At 39.9% G+C, this 25,107-nt stretch overlaps 1 protein-coding gene across 1 annotated transcript in view; it reads left to right on the top strand.

The window, feature by feature from the left end:
• The first annotated feature begins 2,207 nt into the window (after nt 1-2,207).
• KIF5C (kinesin family member 5C) overlaps nt 2,208-25,107 on the top strand; it is a 215,154-nt gene continuing 192,254 nt past the window's right edge. Inside the window, exon 1 of the mRNA XM_036745222.1 lies at nt 2,208-2,854. Coding sequence (XP_036601117.1) covers nt 2,729-2,854 — 126 coding nt within the window. The 5' untranslated portion in view covers nt 2,208-2,728. The remainder of the gene's footprint in view (nt 2,855-25,107) is intronic.

Below are 25,107 nucleotides of genomic sequence, written 5' to 3'. Positions count from 1 at the left end.
ATCAATAATGATGTAGAGCATTTTTTTTCCATCTGTCTATAAATTGTTTTGATTTCTTCACTGGAAAACTGCATGTTTGTATCTTTTCACCATTTTTCAATGGGGGAAAGACTTGCATTCTTATAGATTTGACAAAGTTCTTTATATATTTGAGATATGAGACCTTTATCTGAGAAACTATCTATAAATCCCCCCCAATTTTCTGCTCTTAGCTATCTTTGTTTTATTTGTATAGAATATTTTTAGTTTAATGTAATTGAAATTATCCATTTTATATCTAACTTTGCTTTCTATTTGTTTATTCATAAATTGTTCACCTATCCACAAGTCTGATAAGTATTATGTTTCATGTTCCTCTAATTTTCTTATCTGGGTCTACATTACGTATTCATTTTGACCTTTTCTTGGTAAATGATGTAAGATACTGGTCTATGCCCAGTTTCTGCCATACTGCTTTCCAGTTTTCCCAACAATTTTTTTCATCAAGTAATGAATTCTTATCCCAAAATATTAAGTCTTTACATTTGTCAAATACAAGGTTATTATATTTATTTGCTGCTGCAAATTGTCCGTCTACTCTGTTCCATTGATGTACCTTTCTACTTCTTAGCCAGTACCATATAATTATGGTAATTACTGCCTTATAATATAATTTAAGATCTAGTACTGATAATCCTCCTTCCTTTACATTTTTTTATTGGTTCCTTTGATATTCTTGACTTATCGTTCTTCCAAAAGAATTTTATTATTATTTTTTTATGAAGTGAGCAGAACCAGGATAATAATTTATACAAAAAACAATGACATTGTAAAGAAAAACAACTTTGAAAGACTTAAGAACTCTGTTCAAAACATTGACCAACCATTTTTTCTAGAGGACCTATGATCAAATATGCTTTGCACCCCATGACAGAGAGATGGTGGACACGAAGTACAGAGATATATACATTTTTGGACATGACCACTTTATAGGTTCATTTTGTATCACTATGCTTATGTGTTACAAGGGAGGATTTTATTTCTCCATTAATTGGTTGGAGGATGGGGGGAGGGCAGAAGTATTAGCAATTGTGATGCAAAAAAGGAGGGCCGTTATGATGTTTTTTTTTAATGTACAAGAGAAAATAGAAGAGAGCTCAAAAGTTAGACAAACTGGATAGCTTTGAAAGTAATGTGTGGAATTTGTCATATCCTTGAAAAAAATCCCCAAAACAAATGTTATGGAGATATAGAGTTTTCTCTAGAATTTCTTCCTTTGTTCTGCTATGTGTATAATGCTTTAAGGTTTGCAAAGCACTTTACAATTATTATCTCATTTTATCCTCACCACAGCCCTGGGAGGTAGGTGCTATTATTATCACCGTTGTACAAATGACGCTGGTGGAGGTTAAGTGACTTGCCCAAGGTGACACAGCTAGTTTTCCTGACTCTAAACTACTGCATGGCTAGCTGCCTATGTCAAGAAAGATGAGAACTGAGGAATGACCAAGGAGATGTGGTAGCTAACAGATCATTGGTGACTTTGGAGACAATACTTTCAATGAGGTGATGTCAGAAGCCATATTGCAAAGAGTTGATGAGGAGAAGAGGAAATGAGTCAATGAGTATGTAGGCAGCTTTTCCCTCAGTGTTTGGTTAAGAAAAAGAGAGACATATGACAATAGTAGTAGGGTCTAGTAAGGATCTTTTAAAGGTTGGGTACTTGGGCATATTTGAAGGCAGTAGAGAAGGAATCAGTAGATAGGAAGAGATTAAAGGTTAGAGAAAGAGGAGGATGATTGAGCTGGAGATGAGGGAAAGGGATGGAATCAAAGGACAAAGCCACTTCCCCTTGGCAAGGGGAAGGGCTACTGAAATGTTAACTCTTATTAGTACAGCATCCAAAAAAGTTCTAGCTTCAAGAAAGTGCTCCATCAAGGCTTTCCTCTTATTGGACGGTAGCGTTTAAGACGGGCTTCTTCTATAGGAAAGTCATAGAAATTTTATTTACCTGAATGATTTAGATGATTACCCTGTCACCCCTTGCTTGACTTGGGCAATGAAGACCTAGTCTTCCGGACGTTTGGTAGACCATCCCAGTCTTTGGGAACTCAACCCAAGTGATCATGGTCCATTCTACCTGCAGACAGAGAGACTACAATTCCCAGCATACCCATCGAGCCAGTCGCCCAGAGCCTGGGAAGAAGTGAGGCTGGGGTGGAGTCAATGCAGTGAAGTCATAAAGCCCTTGGGAGGGGGAGGGGATGGTAGAAGGGAGGGGAAAGTAGTAGGAGGAATAGGGGCGAGGGAAGGTAGTTGGTGCTGATGCAGGATGGCAGCGCCCGTAGGAGCCTTTGAGATCTGAGGGGAACAGAGAGTCTGGGTCCCTTTTGGAGACGTCCCCTCCCTCACTTGCAGTAGCCTCCCCAGGCCTGCAGTACCAGAGGGGGAGGGAGAGGGGACTGGGGGAGAAAAGGCAGATTTGTAGCCTGGCCCGGGGGTAGGTGCAGGAGGGATCGAATGCTTTGGATTTGCCCTGTTTCCATTCCTCGGGAGCTGCCAAGCCTGAAGAGTTCGCAATGACCTGCTAAAAAGTACGCGCGCTGGACCCCGTCGGGCCGCACTGGGACGTGGCTCGGCTGCTGGCCGGGTATTTCCCACCCCTCGCTCCAGTGGCCCTCCTGTCCCCCTTACCCCACCCACCCCATCCCCCCCTGCCAGCCCTTGCCCTCGCCCACAGCCGGCCGAGATGGCGGACCCCTCTGAATGCAGCATCAAAGTGATGTGCCGGTTCCGGCCTCTGAATGAAGCGGAGATCCTCCGAGGGGACAAATTCATCCCCAAATTTAAAGGAGATGAGACTGTGGTCATAGGGGTAAGTTTCTGCTGGATTTTCCCTTTTTCTGCCCTCTCCTCCCTCACTTCCCCCCTCCCCCAGACAGAAGATGCTCTCACCACCCCTTCTGACATCCCTGCCGGGCAGTTTCTCGTGGCCCCGACAGAGGAGAAACAGGTCACCCCCTGGCCACCCGCACCCCACCCCCATCCCCCACCATCCTCATTGTTCCCTCCCCGGCCCCCGGGGGCAGGCAGCAGGGCAGGGTTGGGAGGAATGGGGCGGGGGGGGGGGGGCGCCGGGGAGCTGCTCTCGCGGTCGCCATTGTTCCCCGCGTAGAGGTGAGGGGCGCTCAGGGGAAGCTCAGCAGGGGCCAAAGCTGGACCCCATTGTTCCCCTGCCCGGCGCCGGCTGTATGGACCCTGTATACAAGTGTTGGAGGGGGATGGGTGGACCGGAATTTACTTGTCCTTCCTCCCCTTTTAAAAAATAAGTATTAGACAACCACCCCCACCCCGTGCGCTTATTCTCGTGCAAGCATGTATGTATTAGCCCTTCTCCAGGGAGAAGAAAATAGAGGGACAGAAATAGGTAGCGGATCTGAAATCCCATCCGCGGTGTAAAACGCGGTTCCCCTGCTGCCTTTCACCTTGATCACAGCAGGGCGAGCAGAGGAGCAGCACTGAGGTAGTGCTGGAGGCGCAGCCAGGAAGGTCAGGTGTCTTTCCCCCACTCCTCCCCTCGGTCAAGGGGTGGTCCTTCTGCTGCTAGGAGGCGGGGAAGGGAGAGCAATGAGGGAGTATAGTGCATGCTCCCCATCCTTCTCACCTCCTTCCCACCTCCCGCCTTCTCTTCTTTCCCCCTGTTCTTTATTCCCGAAGCCCAGGGGTGTGCCCCGAGTGTAGAAGGGAAGGTTTCTACGATAAGCAGTTAGAGAAAGGATGCTGGAGGTGACGTGGGTGCAACCAACCTCCCTCCCCCACTGAAAAGTGCAGAAGTTACTTTCTGCTCCGAATCCTTTCCTTTCTCCCCTCTCCAAATTAAATCTCTCACTCTTTCAAGAGTTCTGACTTCTGGGAGAAGGAGATGATGGTACGACTATTTTTGGTCCAAGGGATAAAAGATGCACACCGTTCTGCCATGCCGGTGTGCATCTTGCCTCTCCTTCCACCCATTCCCAGGCTGCTTGTTCCCCGGGTGTCTGATTCTGCTCCCTTTGTACTCATAGGGAAGGGACTCAATTGATCGAACCTCCCTGTCCCCATTGACATGTTCTTGGCAGCCTCCTGTATTGCTGGTGCAGCTTCCCAGCATTGATTAAGCTGATGTCATCCCGATCACTGAGCATGCTCTGTCTTTCTGACTAGCCCTCCCCCCATCACACACACCGGTCTTCCTCCCTCCCCCCACCCCCATTGCTGTTGTATTTAGGTCAAGTGATTGGCAGGTAACAACAATATGCCGAGGGGGCACAAGGAAGGTGGCTGTCATTGTCAGTCCCTGGGAACCAGAGGTGTAAATTTGAGATGGTGGCTATGTTGCTCATCCCCTACAGAGATGCTAGCTTTCTGTGCCGCAGTCCCTGCAAATAGGGCTGGGGATATCCATGCATTTCTCACTTGTGGGATAGGCTCTATCTATACTTGCAGGAAGATGGAGACAGGGCTCCGACACAGGATAAAGTCTTGACTTCTGGCCCTCTTTATTCCCCTCCCCCTCCTTTTCAAACTATTGGTAAACCCGTGTGACCTTACTGGGAATAATCTGTGGATTTCTTAGAGCAAACCTGGCTTGGAGCAGGTCGGGAAAGATATTTTAGTCTTTGTTTATTTGCAGGGAAAAATAAATGCTTATAAAATATTTATTAAAATTGTTGAAGGAGAAATAGTCTACAGTAATCCTTGGCTGTTGTTAACATTCCTTTGGCAAGTGTATCAGTAAACTTGCCATACCTTAAGTTTCTAATTCTGCTACAAAATTAAAGCTGGCATTTATGTATCTTTTTGTCGTTGCTGTTTACAAAGTGCCTCTCTTACTGCAATCCTATGAGAGGTTGGTAGTACAAATATTATTATCCCTATTTAAATAAGAAGAAACAACTTGCTGAGAAAATCAGTTACTTACCCATAGTCAAATAACTGGGGTCACGGCTGGAATCCAAGTCCCCAATAATTCCAGTGTTCTTTCCACTAGACTATGAAGAAGCAGCCCTGGAGTGGAAAGACTGCCACACTTAGAATTAGGAGAGTTCTGAGTATGTGTCCTCTCTTCAGGGCTATCTAAGTGTGTGACCTTAGGCAATTCACATAACTTCTCTGAACCTTATTTTCCTCACCTGTAAAATGAGGACAATAACATAAACCCATAGTACTGACCTCACAGGGTTTTTGCTTGGATCCCATGAGAATGATGTATATGAAGTTATTTTGTAAACCTTCAAGCATTATAGAAATTATTGTTAAACCAGGCTGCCTTTGTGTAACAGTCATACAATCAATGTAGTCCAACCCCTACCTCAGCTGGAGTCTTCTCTACAGTATACTAGGCGAGTGGGCATCCATTTTATGCTTGTAGATTTCCGAAGATGAGAAACTCACTTTCCTAGGCAGTTCATTTTCCTTTTGGACAGGTCTAATGGAATGAAAATCTTCCTTTTGGGGAGGTTAAGTGACTTATTTCCCCAGCATCACACAGATAAAATGTGGCAGAATCCAGATTCAAACTGAAGCCTGATTCCAAGCCCAGTGTTCTTTATGCAGCTGTACACTATTCCCTCGATAATAAAGTGAAATAATTAAGAATGGAGTTATGTTTCTTTATGAAACAGTTTGATCTTGGACTGAGGATTAGCCACAAAAATTGCCTTGGGGTCTGGAGATATTTTAGGGTCAGACCACTCAATGGATCATTATGGGCTCATTGATGCAAATTGGCCAATCTGCATTCATTTTAATAAGCCAGAAGGTACTCAGGATGGAGGAGAGTGACAATAACTGATAATAATCACTGAAATACATAAACTTGCCAAATACTTTATATACATCTCATCTGATGCTTATGACAATCCTGTAACAATACCATGTTGAGTCAGTTTACACATGAGGAAACCAAGACTCAGAGTTGAAATGACTTCCCCCAGTTTGTGGTAAGTGACAGAGGAAGGATTGGAACCTAGATCTCTCTGAACCAAATTCCAGTCCTTATTATGTATTCTTTAAAGAGAACCTTATATCTGCTTTGTAAATGGGGGGGGGAGGGGGAAGAAGAGCTATAGCTTCCATAAAGGAAGAGGAATATATGAACAAACTTCTGGAGTTCTATACCTGAAATGTATTACTACCCATCCTGGATAACAAGATTCAAATCATCTCTAGGCCATCTTAATCAAAAAGTCTAAGTTCTGGATTGTTTCATGACTGGAAACCAAGTTGGCATACTTATTTATTGACTATTATATGCAAGATGCCACTAATGAGCAGTGTGACCTTGGACAAGTAACTTGTCTTTAATGTGCCTCAACTTTCCCCATTTTTTAGATTTAGATTTAGATTAGATAGCCTCTAATGTTCCTTTCAGGCCTATATGAGTCTGTGGTTCTACTGTGCTGGACTCTATAGTGCAATGTACAATAACCTGTCTAATAATGCTTTTTGAAAAAGACTGACCCTTTGTAGTCCAGAGTTTGGTAATAAATTCTGGTCACTATGGATTGCACCTCTGCCAGTAAATACTTCATTAGAGATGGGAGAAGCGGGGTGGGGTAGGAAATTCTTGTTGTCCTAAGGGTCAGGGAATGACTTGTCACACTGGAACTCTTCCTGCAACTCAATTCATTTTGTTCAGTTAAAGGAAATTAAAGTCCTGGCAGGCTGTAGACACACTTTATATGCTGAGTAGATCCATGGATTGCAGCTGAATTCTTTAGAGCTAGCAGACAGCAACTCTCTGTGTAAGCAGGCATGAGGAATTCTCCTATCTAGAGACTCACTCATTTGTTTGTTTTTTTTTTTGGAGTGGTGACTGTGGTAGTGGTGTATGTATCTCAGGGTGGCAGGGGGTGCAAAGAGAAGGAAGAGAGGGATTATAGAGGAGCCACCAAATGATGTCGGTTGTTACTAAGGAACCAAAGTGAGTAATTGAAATACAACTGAATGAGCAGTGTTCCAAATTCAGAACCCCACGGGTGTTATCTATTTCTATAATTGCATCACAAAGTTGAAGGGTTTTTTTTCCCTCCTCTTCTTTTGCCTTTAGGGAAGTATAGGCTAACAAATAGGGTAGAAAGATTTTGCATATGTCATCTCTGCATTTTTCCCCTAAGGAAACACCCATTCTTTATAGATGTATAGAGCAAAGAGTCCCGGATTATGAGTCAGGGAATACGGGTTGTACTTCTGGCCATCCCACTGGCAGTATGACCCAGGTATGTCATACTTATGGGACTGTTTTTCCACATCTGTAGAATGAGGTAGTGGACAAATTATTTCTGCCTTAATTTCATGTCTTTTGTGAAGCCTTCTGTAACTATGCATGGTATAGTATAGGATGCTGGGCATGGGATCAGGAAGATGTGAGTTCAAATTCTGCCTTTGATATTTACTACTCATGTGATCCTAGGCAAGTTGCTATCTATAAAATGAGAAAGTTGAATTTGATTACCTCTTAAGATCATTTATAGCTCTAAATCCAGTGGTGGGATTCAAATAAATTAACAACTGGTTCTCCATGGAACCAAGCCAAGGTACCACCACCATCGCCACTGCTGACATGGTAGATTCGGGCCCCATCCTGCTAACAACTGGTTTGAGAAACTCCACCTAAAATTAGGTAATGGTTCTGCCTAACCTGTGCTAACCGTCTGAATCCCACCACTGTCGAAATCTATGATCTTTTGACCCTAGGCCAAAGTGATCTCTCCCTCCTCTGAACTCCCCAAACACTGTCTATACTGAACTACCTTTTAAAAATGTCCATATATTTTCTTTCTCCAATTAAAACTAAGTTCTAGGAAGGACCCTACTTTTTCATATATGCATGTGCCTGATACAATGCCTTGCACCATAAGTGGGCTCTTAATAAAGTTTGCTTGTGGATTCCAGAAGTTTTCATTCTTTTATGGTATTTTTGCTAATCTTGTAGATTTGTAACCTTCATTGATCTGAACCTTGGTTTTCTCTTTTGTAAAATGAGGCAGTTGTATCAAAGGATCACTGAAGTTCTTTCCAGTCTTAAAGACTCAAGACAGTATAAAGCTTTTTATTGGGCCCATATTGTGAAAATGGAAGCTTTTATAAAATTAACTTTGAAATGAAATGTTATTTGGCTTAGTAGGCCTGAATGATTATGTAATTAATACTTAATCTATTTCCTTGCCTTCCCCTTTGCCCATTGGATTAAAAAGTTGACTTGGAAAGAATTTTCCCCAGCTTCTCTGATAGCTAGGAAAGATAAAATTGGGAGTGAAGTGGGAATAGAGGATGGAGAGAAGGCTGTTAGATAGTTTAGAGGAGGAGAGGAGTTATAATAAAGCTTTAGTTGCTCTTAAGATATAAAAATATTTGATCAAATTCAAATCCCTAAGTATTTAGCAATACAGTAATTGTTAAAAATGCTGCTGAGTCATCTATTTACTTGAGAGCCCAGCTGCTGGCTCTTAAAAAACATTGTTTATTAGTGACTGTCTATTGTCTTGGACTGTCCCTAGCATAGGTCTTTGAAACAGATTTCTTGTGCTTTTAGTTCTTTCCAGTTGAGCAGGACAAGAGTTTATACAGCTTTCATTTGTCATTCTAAAAAACTTAGCTTAGCAAAGACTCCTTCCTTTGTTTTGTGGGAGGTCAGTTCAAACATTACCTATAGCCGGCCATATTTAATCTCTAGAGCTGGAGGGCCATTCACTGGGGACACAGAGGTAAATTTGTGATGGCTTACATTAGTGTTGGAATGGGAGAGATAGGGTGGGAAGCTGAAAGCTGAAAGGACCTCCAGAGGTCTTCTAGTCCAACTTTTCTCTACTTATTCCTGACTCTAACCTCTCCTTGTAGATCCCCAGTGATGGGGAGCTCACTGCCTCCCACCGAGGGCTATTCTAATTGCTGGTGGTTCTAATTGTTAGAAAGTTCTTTTATACTCCCTATAATTTCTGCCCATTGATCCTACTGATGCTTTTTTGCATCCAAGAAAAATTATTCTTATTCCACGTGATGATACTTCAAATATAAAGATATTGTTAAAGATATTGAAATGATTATTAATGAAGGTTATTATTAAAGACAGTTATTATTCCCTTTCTCTCCCTATCCTAAGTCTTCTCTAGGCTAAACATTCTCACTTCCTTCAATAAGCAATCAAAGGCACATTTTTTATTCCATAGTTCCTAACTGTTGTAGAAAGCATGGGGGATCTTCTCCCCATGAACATTATATTTTATAAAGAGGGGAACTGATGAAAGTTCCATGTGAAAGATTTGGGAATACAGATTTCTTCAGTTCCTTACTTATGAAAACTCTTTGCAAAAACTGATTGGACAGGATGGTTTTTATTGTGATAACAAATACAAAAATAAGGCACTGCATGATTAAAACTATTTGACAAGCGTGCCCATTTAATGGATTCTGTATGTAAGGTTGGTCAGTTAGATTCCCAGAGATGACAGAGAAGACTTGTGGACTCAAGGTAGTTTTTTCTGTCTCACTCTGTCAGTGTTAGGGTGTGGTTTATTCAGCTAGCACAGCATTTTTTTTTTCTGGCTTGGCAAGGCTGTTCAAATAGCTACAGAGAAATCCAAGATTCTGTCCGTTTTGCTCCTCACAAAGTTCATGCCTCAATATTTTGGGGGTCTATGCAAATAATCACAGATTAGAAAAGAAAGGTCTTTTCTTTAATATACCCAACTGCTCTGATTAGGCTTTCTTTGTTTTCTGTGCTCCCTTTTCTTGTCTCTTCATCATTTAATAGTAAAGAACTGTTTACTTTGTTGGGGTGATTTGGTGGGGCAGTGGTCTGAAAGGTTAATGGTGGATCTCACTGGCTGAGACTTTAGCTTGCTCTTCTGGGGAGTCCATTGGATTAGAGATCTGAGTAAAGGTCTCCATGAGGTCTCTCTTGAGGTCTGTCTGGTTTGGGAATAGCGTTTGGAGGGTTACCCCATATCCTTTTTTTTTGGCTCATTGCCTTTTCCTCCCAAAAAACATATTTTCAGAGCTCGAATTGATTAGAGAGAAGATTTTCTTATTGAGTTACCTACCACCAGGCAATTTGCAAATTTTTCATTGCACTAGTATTTTGGGCATGCTTTGTGTGAAATGCTATTTTCCCGGTCTGTTGTGATACTTGGGTATTTTGGTGTGCACTAATTTTCTGCATTTTCTCATTTCCCATTGACCTTTTTTTGGTCAGAAAATGGAACATACAGGGAAACTAGGGTGGAGTGTGTGTGTGTGTGTGTGTGTGTGTGTACACACATCTTTTTGAAATGGGATATGCAGGTGGACAGTTCATGGTTCTCCAAAACCTGGTCCCAGTCTGCCTTTTCTTATTTCTTACTAGTACCCTACATGAATCGCTTTTGGTCAAGGAAAAATGGACTACTTACTAATAACTGAATATTCCATGCGCTTCCCTTCATTTTCTCCCATTCTCTCCCCCCTGAATATCCCATCTCTACTTTTTGAAGTCCTACCTATCAAGGTTTTCCTCTTCTATGGAGACTTCACTTATTATGGGATAATGGACTAGAACTTGAAGGACTTCAGGTATTATCTGGCCCAACCTTCTCATTTTACAGATAAGGAAATCAAGGCAGAGGGAAGTTTAGTGATTTATCTAAGGCCACACTTTGTGTACTTCAGAGTCAGGATTTGAACTCAGGTCCTCTGATTCCTGAGCCAGTGCTCTTGCTGCTGTGCCATACTTCCTCCTATCACTCAAGTGACTCTCCCATTTCCTAATTCTTATAGTACTTTGGCATTACTTATTCAGATGGCAGTTACCACATGCCATCTTGTATCATATTTGTTTACATGCCTTCCCTTTCCCTACCAGATAATAAGATCTTTGAGAATAGTGGTCATGTCTTATACATCCAGCATGGCACTATGCACATAGTAAATACTTTGAGCAATATTTGTTAAATTAAAAAAGGAAAGCCAAATGTTACAGATGGCTTTAATTTTTTTTTACCTTAATTTTATTATTGTCTTTTGTTTTCAGATCACATTCAGTTCCAAATATACCTCTTTCCCTTCACTATAGAGGCACCCCTTCAGATTAAAAAAAGAAGGAAAAAAAAGCACTTCAGCAAAAGTAACCAATATATTGACTATGTCCAATTGTATGTGCAGTACCCCCACACCCATACCTCCTCACCTTTGCAAGGAAGAAAGGGAAGGTTCATTTTCTCAATGCTTCTCTCATTACAAATATATGGCACCGGTTTTTCTTTTTCTTTTCTTTTTTTCCATTTCCATTGTTGTCATTTTGTATATTGTTTTCCTGGTTCTGCTTACTTCACTCTCTACAGTTTGTATAAATCTTCCCTCGCTTCTCTGAATTATTCATATTTCTCATTAATTATGACAGCAATTTTTTATTACATCCATGTATCGAAATGGGTTTTAGTCAATGTTTAGTTCAAATCAAATCTTTATCCATTTTTGGGGTATTATTTTGATTCTATAAAAAATACTGCTACAAATATTTTGGTATAAGCAGGACCACTACAGCCTCTTATGTTCTATATATGCTGGTGGTGGCTTAAAAGGATGAGCATATCATGTGGAACACTGCATAATCCCCCAAGTCTTGTCTCTGTTGTCTACCCATGGCTGTCACTGATATTCCTTGGGCTTCAGAGGCAGTGCTTTAAAGGTCCTTGCCATCCTGAAACAGTTTGGCTTTGAGGCTTCTTCATTGTCTGCTCTCCTTCTCTTATCCTCCTACTATCCGTGTAATAACTGGGAAGGGAGCGAAGTGTATTACCAACTTCTAAAAATTTAACAAGTCATACCTAAATACATTTGAAGGAAAGCATTCGCTCCCTTTTACATCAATAATGCATAGGATTGATGTGGCTTTTCCACTTTGGCGGTAAGCTTTTGGCAAATCCTAAAGGCTACCTTTTGCCTCATTTAGTACCCTGCTGGTGGATGTAACTGCTAGAAGATGATCAAAAACTCAATCTCACCTGAATAGCAGAGAGAGAGACTAAGCATCTTAGTCAAAAGAGAAGACAGAATGAATGGTAGCTGGAATCTTTCTCTGTTTTGTGTTAATGGTGAATGGCTCATATGTATGCTTTAGGGTAATGAACAGGGATAGAAATAACTATCTCTGAAAACTCCCTAGAGAGGATTTTTTTCTTATATCCTTCCTCCCCACTGCCCTACCAGCTACTGCATACAAGGAGACAAATGTATATATTGACCTTGAAACAAAGGGGGGGCTTTGCTGTGATAGATTCATCTAATGTGGTATGATTTGTTGCTGTAGAAACACATGCTGAGTGATCATTGCTAATCAAGATTCCTACATACCTCCCTTTACAATAGTCACGTCTCAGCAATCCCTCCTGATAACATAGGGCAGGTGCTGGGGATGTCTTCTAGAAAAGCTATATAAAGCACCTTAATGGTTTTTCCTGTTGCTGCTGCTTCAGTTGGCTTATGTAAATGTCAGGAATCTGGAACAATTGGTTTATATTCTGACCTGCTATCTTAGCATCACTCCATATTTGGTTGGTACTGTACTGATCAAAATATAGCGTAGGTTGGCTTACCTACTACTTCCCTCAGCTCATGCCACTTTCTTTTTTTTTTTTTTTTTTTTGGTCAGGGCAGTTGGGGTTAAGTGACTTGCCCAAGGTCACACAGCTAGTACATGTGTCAAGTGTCTGAGGCCGGATTTGAACTCAGGTCCTTCTGACTCCAGGGCCGGTGCTCTACTGACTGTGCCACCTAGCTGCCCCTAGCTCATGCCACTTTCTAAGGTCTTTCCTAAACCTTAGCTGCTAGTGTCTTTCCCTCTAAAATTATTGCTTACTTATGTATTTACGTGTTGTACTTATGTTTTTATTTTATATGTGTGCATGTATGCTTTGTATCTCCATTGCCTAACAGTGCCTAGCAACACAGTAAGTGCTTAATAGATGTTAATTGATTGATTACATGCCAACTATATATATATATATATATATATATGTATATGTATATATGTTTATATATAAACCTCAGCAGAATTCCTCTTCTCATTGTTATTGCTTGGAGTTCTCTCCATCTCCACCTTCCTTCTTTCTCTTCCTCTTCAGTTTGCTCCTTTCTGGAATTTAACATTCTTCCTCTTCCTCTCTCCTCCCTTTACCTTCATCTGATCCCAGTTCAGAGCTAGTCTGGGGTGGAGCCTGAAATGGCTGAGATGTTCAGATTCAAAGCTCTCTTTCATCCTGTCCTCATCCTGCAGTACCCTCAGCCCCTCACTGATTTCCCTACCGAGGTTCAATCCTCCTATTGCTGTCGAGCTCTTGCCCTTTTGATCAAATTACTGGGAGATTCTGAGTCTGCCTTTCCTTTAAAATGTAGATAAATTTTTCTATTGTTCTTTGTATACCCAGTGGTACCAATTCATGCTTTGGTGCAACTTTCTCAAGAACATTCAGCAAAGGAGTGAAGCCTTTTAACCTATCCCCCCATTAGTTTGTGATTGCTGCTAGAATTAAAAAATAACCACAAAACCTTAGTCTCGAGTAGATGAGAAGCTTCAAGTCTCTATTCTGTTACAGCAGAAAGAAAAGCAATTGTGTAATCTCTGAGGTCTTCAGGTAGAAGAAAGGGTGTGGTGGGAAGCCTGCCTAAGTGTCTGGAGGTTCTAGCTCTCTCAGTTGACTTCATTTTCCCTTCTCCATGCTCTCTCACCTCTCCCCCTACTTTAGAGGCACTGCTTAGTGGCTTAGAGACTAACTTTCCCTTCACCTATCTGCTAGTAGGAAAGATGGGGGATATGGAAAATGATTTCTCCTACTGCAGAGAAAAGAGGACATGATGTTCTTGGCTCCCAACCTACTCAATACCAAAGTTGCTTAGCATCCCTGGGCAGTGGTTTCCTCTCCTGTTCAATGCAGAGTTTGGATGAGATGACCTCTAAGGACTATTACAGCTCTAAATGTATAATCCCATGAAGCTGGTACCCTTAGTTATCCATAGGCTAATGTTCTTGGAACCTAAGCCACTCGCTAGTACCTAACCTGTGTAAATCACCTAACCTTTCACAGCCTCAGTTTCCTCATATGTAAAACAGGGATACTCACAGGTTGTGCTTGTCCTTTGTTCTTCTCTACTCTTCCCTTTCTTCCCTCCCCTCCCTCCCTTCCCTTCCCCTCTCCTTTCTTCTCCTCTGCTTTCCTGAGGGTGTTCTGCTCAAAGGAAGGTACATTTCCATGGTTGAAGGCTTCCTCCTTAACTTCAGGTCTACTGGCTAGATTTCTTTTTCAAAAACCAAGTCTGCTGTCACTCTGGAGCTCATAAATTGGACAATAGATCCCTGCCCTCTTAGCACAGAGTGAATGTAAATACCAAATCGTAACTGTTTCTCTTTTGGGCAAGAATGGCCAGAACCCAGATGGCTGTGGAGGAGAAAGTGAAGCTGGTGACCTTGCACAACCCTCCCTCACTCAAATCAAACTGCAAGTGATGTCATCATTTCTCTGATGCACTCTTCGAGTGCAAAGGACAAACACAAAAGGGGATAATAAGAACACCTACCTCATAGAATTCCATATTATGGAAACTAAGTTGAGAGAACAGTGTAAGCAATTTACAAACTTTAAAGTTCTAGATGAATGCTAGCTATTTTTGTTATTATTATTATATATGGTCTTTAGGTTCTGAAATAGTGTTAGTAGAATACTTGGGGTACATTATGGGTCAAATGGGGCTTTTTTTCCCTAGTCTGGGAGCCTAATCGCCACATTTAAAATAGTTTTAATGGGAAATGTATTGAGTCCCAAACAAATGGCTTCCTGTTAAATATTTTGAATGTAGCCCTTCCCTGAATTGGAAGCTGTCTGCACTGTACTTTGAGATATTTCTATGGAAGCTTATTCACTGCATGTGCTCCAGAACCCCTCCTGATAGAAGGGTGGTATGCCTTTTCATTTGAAAATAAGCTAAAAGAATTTATGAAAAAGACAGCATTTCATGTGATACATGTCTTAAAGAGGACGCATTCTTTTAATTCTCAAAGAGCAACATGTACGCTGCTTTTTTCTTCTTTTCTCTCAGTCGACTTCTTTTTTGTCATTGATTGAAAGTGAGGTAGAGAAAAAGCTCATTAATTTTTTTTTTCCACGGTAGGTCTTCTAAGGTTCTTGATTGTAGGGAAAAATAATGATGGTGATAATAATACTATCTTTTAAGACCTTACACCCATGATCCTGGATTGACTATTCTTATGCTGATGGTGATTTAAGAGTGATTGTTTTAAGACAAATAGTCTTTTCTTTCTGTTATTCTCCTTTACACAAGATAATACTCCTATTTACAGGTCTCAGTCTGTCTCATGAGTAAAAAGTAGGCTACTCTATCCTCTAAGGAAATGAGGTGCGAGTTTCTCCCTGTGTGGTGCGTCTGACACCCAATACTTCTAAGTACATTTATTTTCTCTGAACTTGAATATATAGCTTCTAATTCTTATATTGAAAGCCTAGGACATTCTTTGAGATGATCATATTTATACAGTGTTTGTAAGAAGTAGAATTTGGAAGGGAAATGTGTACCCTGTTAATGAAATCAAGATCCTTTTACAATTAAGGAAAACAACCTATTAATTATCTGTTGGAGCATTAAAAAAACAAACAACCCACCCCCAGATGTAATGCTATCTCAGAATAATAAATTACACTTGGAGGCTAATGTTTTTATTTAATTGCCTCTTAATATGGGTTTTCTACAGAATGGTTTGGTAGAAATGAAGGGTTTTTCTTTTTTCCTTCTTTCTTTTGTTCTGTCCTTCCTTTCTTACTCTTTCTTATTTTGGAGGATACATTAATCCAAGTACATTTCCTGACTCAAAAAAGGGGAGGATTCATTATTTTAAATTTTAGATACTGGTTTCCTTAAGCCTACTTAATAACAAAGAAATGACAAGCTATTAAAAAATTCCAAAGTGGTATATAGTATATGTCAATGGGAAATTTCAGATAAAAAGACATCTTAGTTGTAAAAGGTATCATTTCATAGAGAAGCATCACTATGTATTTTGTAACTTCAGATTCACCCCAATATTTAAATGATGTCATTTAGTTGTGGCCTTTTCATTTGTTTAGTCAGCATTTGTTAAATACCTACAATGAATAAGACTTTGCTAAATGCATACTCTAGGGGTGACACATATATTAGTGAGATAGAGCTCTACTCACATGGAGGAATTTATAATCCAGGTTTGACTGACAAATGTACAAATATACATTTCATAAAAGAAGAATAAACAAAGACTTCAGAGGAAGTAGAGACCAAATCTAATTGTCGGGGTGGGAACAAGAGAAAGATGGGGTGGGGGTGGAGCAAGGGAAAAAAGATTAGAAGAAGATATGCATGTTTTTAGTAAGCTTGTAAAAAACAGTAAGCATTTATAGCTGCAGTCTTTTGTTGTAATTTTTAAAATTGTGAATTTCACAGTATGTTAAGATTTATAAGAACAAGAAAACCTGGTCTGGGTAGATGATTGAGAGCATCCACAAGCCCTCCCTCTCTGGACCTCACCCTCCTGTCCATAGTTATCCCCACAAGATTCCTATTGAGAGTTGCTGGGTGAAAGGACCCCATCTGAGCTACATGCAATCAAGTCTAAGCAATTTGCAGCATCAGATTAGTAATTTGTTTGAAGTGGGTGACATTCACAGCACTGAAAAGTGACACACATATTGTCTTTTGAGAATGTCCCTGTGCCTTCCCTGCTGTCTGATTTTTTTCTCTAAAAAGCTACAAATCGATAAATCCTAAAAGCAGGTCTTCGACTGAAGGCCTTCCATCTTTTCCTTATGTCTTGCTCCTTCTGTCTAGCAGTTGCTGGCTCCTTGATAAGACCAGGCTGGGCTGTGTTGTAGCTGTGTCCCCATGCTGTTTTTAATTTCAAGGCAAGAAGCTCCTTGGTGATTGCAAATCTGCTGCTTACCTTCTGTTGCCATCTTTCTGCTAATGCAAGGTGAATGACTAACCCCTTCTACTGGAAATGGATTCTGTCTCAATGCCTGAGCCTTATAATGAGGTTTCTTCCACACTGCAGAATAAAAGTATTCCATTAAATTGGATACTGCAGTGGACTGCGGCTTTGTTTTTGAAATCCAAGGAAACCAACTGCTTTGCTGCTGGAAACAGGTTGCTGCTATTCTTTGTCTTGGGAGGAGGGATTTCTCTTTTGGAAAGCCTGCCTTGTCAGTGGAGGTGGAAGGTCTTTATTTTGGGAGCAGATTCTGTATGAGTTCTCAGTTCTGTTCCTTTCCCTTTTCCCCAACTTCCAGCACCTTGGCTATGTTTTCTGTTGCCTTAGTGGGCAGTGAATTGATGTTAAAATTAAAAAAAATTTAATATTGTTTGTTTTTATATCATGTTTATTTCTAAATATATTCCGTCCTCCTTCCCTTCTCAGAGAGTAATTCCTTCTAAACAAAGAATAAAAAAAGGAGAGAGAAGGAAAAATGGGGAAAATAGCAGTTCAGCAAAATCAAACAACACATTAATCAAGTCTATCAGCAATAGGCAATGTCTCCCACTTCTGCAAAGATGGGATCAAGGCACATTTTCTCTCTTTTTCTTTGATGCAAAATTTGGTCCTTATAATTACAAAGCCTTCTGTTTTGGTTTTGTTTTTATTGTTTTTTCCATTTATATTGTTATAATCATAGTGTATATTATTTCCCTGGTTCGATTAGTTCATATCAATTCATATATTTTTCCATTTTCTTCTTTGTCTTCAATATAATCATCATTTCTTGTGGCATGGTAATATTCCATTACATTCCTGGGCCACAATGTGTGTAGACATTTCCTAATTGTTGTGCCTGTCAGTGATCTGAGTTTTTTTTAAGTTTGTATTGATTTTTTTGTTTTTATGTATAACCTGATTTTTCCCTTGTATCTCTGCCCCTCCCAGACAGCCACCCCTTATAACAAATAATTTTTTTAAATGGGGAAATAGAAGGAAAAATCTGGCACAACCAAGCAATACATCAAAATAATCCGACATTGTATGAAATGTTCAAACTCATTACCTCTCCCCCATTCCTAAGCAAAATGAACAAAATGATTTTTGAAAGGAAAAAAAAGATTAGACATTTGGGTAGATAACTTGTAGACTAGGAACAGAACTGGCCTAGGATTCATCTTCAGATATCTTGGTGTATGTTTGTTTTGTTTTGTTTTCTTGCCTTTTTCTCCAATTTATATGATCTTGGGTTAATGGGTTAACTTCTTTGTGATCTGATTTATCAGTTGCATAGGGCTGTTGTTTCTACTTGTGTGTATGGATGCTGTCTGGTGGGTGGGGATGTTTCCATGGACACCATGAGGAAGGCACAGCACAGGGTAGGTTTTCAAGAGGGAGGTGGAGCCTTTATCACATCCACAGGCAGGTGACTGTTAAATGCCCCCTTTGTGAATCTAGCAGGGGATGTTTGTTCAGGTGATCTCATGCCACATCCCCAAGCAGTATTGTGCCACACAAAGATGGTGACAGAGCTTCCCCTAACTCTACCACCGTCTTATTAGGGAACGGAGGTTGCTTCACATCTCTTGGCCTTGATTACCTCATCTGTAAAATGATAAAGTTAGCCTAAGTGACTTCTAAGATCCCTTCCAGATCTAATATTCCATGATTCTAATCACTTTTGATTTATTTCATTAGGTAAAGTATTCACTGTCACCACACCCTGTGCCTCCTCCATCCATTCATTCCTACTGTCTCCCTCTCCAATTCTCCTGGTTCCAAATGCAGAAAGTCTCTTTACAATCTTATTATCTTATTGCTGTCTTTATTATCTCATTGTCTAAACCTGTGATTTCATTAGTAATGAAAATTCCTCCCAGCACGGAAACTTTGGTCACCCATATAGAATAAAAGTGTACTTAGAAATCAATATTTGGGATCTGGGGATGCTGTCCAGGTAATGCAACCAGTGGGTATCAGAGATAGTAACTGAACTCAGGTTTTCCACAGTCCACAGCCATACCTCTGTCTGTGCCAAGTTGCCTCCTGGTATCTTAGTACATTGATGGTTTTTTTGTTTGTTTTTCTATTAAACATATTTTGCTTTGCCCCTGCTTTAGGACATAACCTTGGATACCCTGTTTTACTCAAATGGTTTGTAAAATGAGGAGGCAGGTATAGTGTTAATACAATTTGAAGATCTTCCCCACCCATTAATTAATAGGCCTCATGTGGAGCCCATTAAGGGAAACTTGATTAGGGGAGGCTTGTTTGTAGGAAGGCCCACACCTTTTGCTAATTTCTAATTAGGCACTGGGTCACAGGTTGTGATGCCCTCTGGCTCTGAAGAAGCGTATACATATATATGTATATACATACATACATATATAATATATGTATATTATATCTATATATCTATATCTATATCTATATCTCTCTATCTATATATAACATATATATGCATATACACACTTTGAGGTTAGCATTTTGCTTTGGGGCTCACTCATTGGAAAAGTGTTCCTGTGATTTGGCCAGATAAGATGACAAGACTCCAGGTAACCGTTAAGGAGCCCCTCCCCAGCTTTGAAAACCCAAATTTTGGTGCTTCTCTCTCTCTCTCTGGTGACTATGTATGTATAATGTTGGTCAGACAGTTGGATATGTGTGTTGATCTGTGCTAATTTCTCAGACAGAAGCTCTGTGTTGGTCTTTATTTCTCTGTAATTTCTGTTTGTATTTTCTCTGAAGTTCAGAGTGCTGACTTTTCCTCTGAACTACATGAATGATATATATTCAATTAAAGTAAGATTATTGACCCCTTTAAAGTTACTTTCCTTTAGAAAAGCAGATCAAAGAACCTGTGCTAGCAGCCCTCCTGTGTGCTGGTGTTATTGGTCTTACACCTCCACAGCAGCTGCAAACAGCATTGTTGTTACACACGGGCAAAGGGGTATTCTTGCTGGGATACATACCATGGTTATGCTCAGCAATAAGAGTTGGGAACATTTTACTATAGGCATTCTAAATAGGGATGAGCTCCCTTCACAAAGCAGGCCAGGAAGCTTCCCAGAACACATTTTTCTTCATTACAAGTAATAATCTCCCTTGAATATAAGTTGCTGTTTTCCACCAAATAGATTTTATTTTTATTTTTGGCTCAATCCTCAAGTTAAAGTTTCATTTATTTAAAAGAAAAGTTGGAGTTATGAAAACTTGTACTCTTATCTCTGGATGAATCATGCAGCATCATCTTCCTCTTTATGGTGGTAGATGGAGAACATTTGTATTCTTAGAACCTCCTTTACTTCCCCTCTTTCTCTTTTTCTCCTTTCTTTTGTACCTGACTTCTAGTTGTCCTTTGGCTAGTTAGTACTTACCTCTTCTTTTTATACCAGGAAGATTGGTTTGGCACCTCCTGGCAGAGCATTAAAAAAAGGTTTATTTTGGTTTTAATTCTGTTCAAGCCTGTATCAATCCTTGCTCATGGATTGATTCTCACATTTATAAAGCAGTACCATACGCTAGGTATTGGAGATATAAAGCCAAAATAAGAAATTGTCCCTGCCCTCAAGGAGTTTACAGTCTACTGGGGGATAGGTGTACACAAATAATTATAAGATAATTTGAGGAGGGAGAAAGCACCAATAATTAGGGGGATCAAGAAATACTTCTCATAGCAGATGACACCTGAGCTGAGCTTTAACACAAGATCTAAATTTTTTTTTGCTAAAGAATGATTAGGTAGGAATGAACATCATTTTTCTCACTTGCTTTTCTTTCTTTTTTTTTTTTGTAGGATATACTAATCCAAAAACATTTCCCAAACAGAAAGGAAAGAGATGAATTTTAAATACTTTCTTAAGCCTATTTCAAAACAAAGAAACAACAAAAAATTATCATGTGATATAATGTTACTGGGAAACTTCAGAGCAGTTAATTTTAAGATCCAGAGGACAATGAATTCCAGGCATGGAGGACAACCTGTACAAAGATCTGAGGGGCGGGGGACAGAATGCTGAGTCAGGGTGTAGCAAGTGGGCCAGATTGGCTGGAATGTGAACTTGTGGGTGGTGGAAAGCAATGTGAAGCAAAGCAGAAATATAGACTGGTGCTCAATGGAGAAGGGCTTTAAAATCCACATTGAAAAATTTGTATTTTTGTCCTAGAAGGAATCCCCTGAAGATTTTTGAACAAGGAAGTAACAGGATTGGTTTTATATTTTAGGAATATTTATTCATAACTATGTGGAGGATGGGTTAGAGAGAGGGAAGTTACGAGAGAAGGGAGAGCAATTAAGAGGGTATTATAAACCAAGTGGAAGTGATGAGGGCCTGAACTAAGGTGATGTGGTGGTTATGTGAGTGGAGAGACAAGGACAAGTCGGGGAGGGGTAAGGGGGAGGCAAAGGTGAGGGGGGGAGAGAGAGAGAGAGAGAGAAAGAGACAGAGAGAGAGAGAGAGAGAGAGAGAGAGAGAGAGAGAGAGAGAGAGAGAGAGAGAGAGAGAGAGAGAGAGAATAAGAAATATTGCCATGGTAGAACTGACAAGACGTAGCAACTGATTGGATATGTGGGTCAGGGAGAGGAAGGATAACTTTCAGGTTGTGAACCTGAACAAGTAGGATGGTTAAAAAAAATTCAAAACATTATGACTTGGGTCATAGCTTGGGTCAAACCAGGCTTAACTGAGCAGTGACACAATAGTACAATCTACAGAGTTCCAGAAGTTTTTACTGTTCTAAACTGTAAGATTATTGATACGCTTCCATGTTCCCAGAATTTTTCTGCCATTATATGTCCATTAGTGAAGTAGGAACTGTCATCCACAGTGGCATTATATGATGATGCTAGTTCTATCCATCCATCTAATTATTTGTTATTTATTTGCCAGAGATCTGATTTCATTGGGAAGGAGCTCTTGGTGAAGAATTTCTTTTACCAATGCAGAGGAGTACATTCTTTGCAACTTATGGTTTTAGCAAGTTTTACTATCAATCAACAAGTGACCAGTAAATGTTTACTAAGGATCTACTATATGCCAAGCTCTGGGGCCAAGGACAAAGGTAAAATTGTCTTTGTCCTCATGGAGCTTCCATGCAGATGGAGGAGACAATATATACATATGTATAGATATATACAAGACACATACAAATATCTACAAGGTAACCTTAAGAGAGAAACACAATAGTAGCTGAGGAGACAAGGAAAGACCTGTAGAAGGTAGCATTTGAACTGGAGATTGAAGGAAATGAGGGACTCCCAGAAGTAGGAGAGCATTCCTGGCATGGAGCACAGCTAATGCAAAAGCATGGAGATGGGAGACAAAGCTAATAATCAAGTATGAAAATGTATGTTTCAGACAATTTGGAGAACAAGAAAGTATATAATAAAGTGTTAATCGTGAGAGGAGGATGGTAAATGCAAATGGTATTAAGAGAAGGGAGAATCAGTATGAGGTTACATCATTAATGAAGAGAATGGACTACTTATAATATCTAAGCTCCCTTTCAGATATAAATTGATATGTTTCTAAATTACTACTGATTTCAAGTTACTTATCTGTAAATGGGAATTGCAGACTTCAGAATAGTTTGGAACTATAAGATTCCTCCTAATATTACAGATTATGCTACCACCCGTCTTGTCCTACCACATGGGATTGTTGTAGGACTCAAATGAGTTAGTGTTTTAGTGTTCATGAAAGTATTTTGTAAACTGTAAAATACTCTACAACTAGAAGTTATTATAAGAAATAAGGAAACTGGTCTGAGTAGAATGAAGGAAATAAGGCTGGATAGATAGGGAGGGCTTTGATCCAGAGGACATTGCAAGTTAGCCAGAGAAAATTAGACACTGTTGAGTAGGCTCATTACTCTGTATCCTTGGCATTTGCAGAGATACTCTGGCTTACACATTTTCCCTTAAGTGTGTTCCCCTGTGCTTCAACCAGAAACACTTTTTTAAGGTTATTGATATATTATCTCCCAGGAAGATTGATAGCTGGACTGTTTTCACAGTTAGTGGCTGGTTGTGCTATGTAGCTAAGCTATGACATCAATCACCCCGAATGAATTCTACTCAACTGCTGTGAGCCAATGACTTCAAAATCGTAAGTATTAGGATAGTAAATCTCTTGCATTTCATGTAGAGAATAGTCTAGAGATAATGCTATATACATGGATTACAAACTTTCAGAGAATTAGCATATGATAAAATGCTCTCAACACTGAAGCTACACTGAAGAATTTAACCTTTTCTTTTATCCAGAAGTCCCCTGGAAGAGCTTTATTATATATAAATAAGCCCTTTATCTTTGGCATCCCATGCCTGTGAAAAAGCTTTTCATGGGGGGAAAAAAGCAGGAGCTCTATGCTTATTGAGCCTGATGTTTTAGGGGGGAAAACAATACTGGATTTTGTTTTTAGTTTTAAATGGGGCTGGCCTTCTGTTTTCTTTAGAGCAGGTTACTTTTGGTAGGAGAATTTCTAACATGCATTGCAGAGAAGCCAACTTGTTTGTAACTTGTCTTTGAGAGCTGTCTGGGGAGTACTGAGAGATTAAATGATTTTGTCCATGATTACAAGCTAATATGTATCAAAGGTGGCAGGAACTTTTGAACCCAGTTTTTCCTGATTCTTTCCTGATTCACTTTGTCACACTGCTTCTCCTTCCATCTTGCCCAAATCTATTTTATATAGTACTAAAAACCCTCCCTTGGGCGCACAAAATCACAGTCAGGATTAACATTTTTTTTATTTTACTTTTATCTTCAGAAAAATTCAGTTTCGTGATCTAGAATTGAGGGTAAAAGGTAGAGTGGGATTTTACCTTGAACCTTAGAAAGTATAATTTTCTAGGGAAACTTCCCCATTTTGTAAATTTTTAGGACATAATTACTATAGATTCATTTTACCATACTGTAGATACCCCCCCCCCAGAATTCCAGTTAAATATAAGTTACACTTGGCAGAATGTTAGGTAGCAGAGATATTACTCCACTTTCTTTACCAAGTAATTAGGACAGTGGAGTTGTCCCTGGATGGTCCAGGGACGATGGCCCCACTTTCATTAGTGATAAGCTTCTTCTTAGGTCACTAAGCTTATTAATGGTCTCACTTGTATGCCATAGTTGTATAGCAGTCTCCTCGATGTTAAAATAATAAAAAAATAAGTAGTTCTGACAGATACTGATGGATAAAACTCAGGGGAAAAGATTCTCTCTCCTCATAGCTCAGAAGGGTAGAACTAACTTTTGCCAGGCCCAAAGTTTAAAAATGAAAGGTTCTCTTTTTTTCTCCTTTGATTTCCTCTCTTTTCCCCTGCATTGGTCTTAAATTGAAAAGTGGTAGGATCAAAGTTTGAGACCACTGAGTCCAACCCCTACATTTTACATATAAAGGAACTGAGGCCCAGATACTTTAAATGAGTTGTCCAGGGTCACTCAGCTGAGTAGAAGCTGAAGAATGATCTGGATAGAGGACTTCTTGACTCCCAGACAGTTTTCTGTTGATTATTACATCTTTCTGCCTCACTTTCATCATTTCTTTGACATTAGCCTTGAATGTATAGCTAAAGCAGCATGTTAAAGCCTGCTAGTCTTTGTGTGATGCCACTGTATGCACAGTCCTTACCTTATTCTAACCCTTATAAAATAGATTAGTTGACTATTAAGCTCTATAGATATTGCTACAGGAAAAACGTTTTAAGATTTTTTAAAATAATGTATTTATAATGCTCTTCTGCATAAATATGTCTGAGGGAGAAACTGCGTTCTCCTACTTGATTTGGGAGTCCAGCTGTGCATTTAACCCAGGCCATGTAAACACATGAGGTGTCACAGGTGACCCTGCTTATGTTTGGGAGAAATTTTTCTTTCTGCTTACTAGGTGTTTACATACTGACAGACATCTGGCTTTGAAAAAGTTCATAGAAAGGATTTTCCCCCCTCCTTCGAAACATATGGAAGGCAAAATACTGTGGCTTTCTTCCTTTTCTTTCTTTCTTTCCATTTTTTGGAGGGGGTGCCGGGGAGGTGCAAAGTTATATAGGTATAGATTATATACCATGGCAACAAATAAATCTGTATATGGAATACTTCAAA

The sequence above is a fragment of the Trichosurus vulpecula genome, chromosome 2 (genome assembly GCF_011100635.1).
Source record: "Trichosurus vulpecula isolate mTriVul1 chromosome 2, mTriVul1.pri, whole genome shotgun sequence".
Taxonomy (NCBI): Eukaryota; Metazoa; Chordata; class Mammalia; order Diprotodontia; family Phalangeridae; genus Trichosurus; species Trichosurus vulpecula.
Note: the sequence above shows the minus strand (reverse complement) of the source record. Positions and strands in the feature narration are given on the sequence as shown.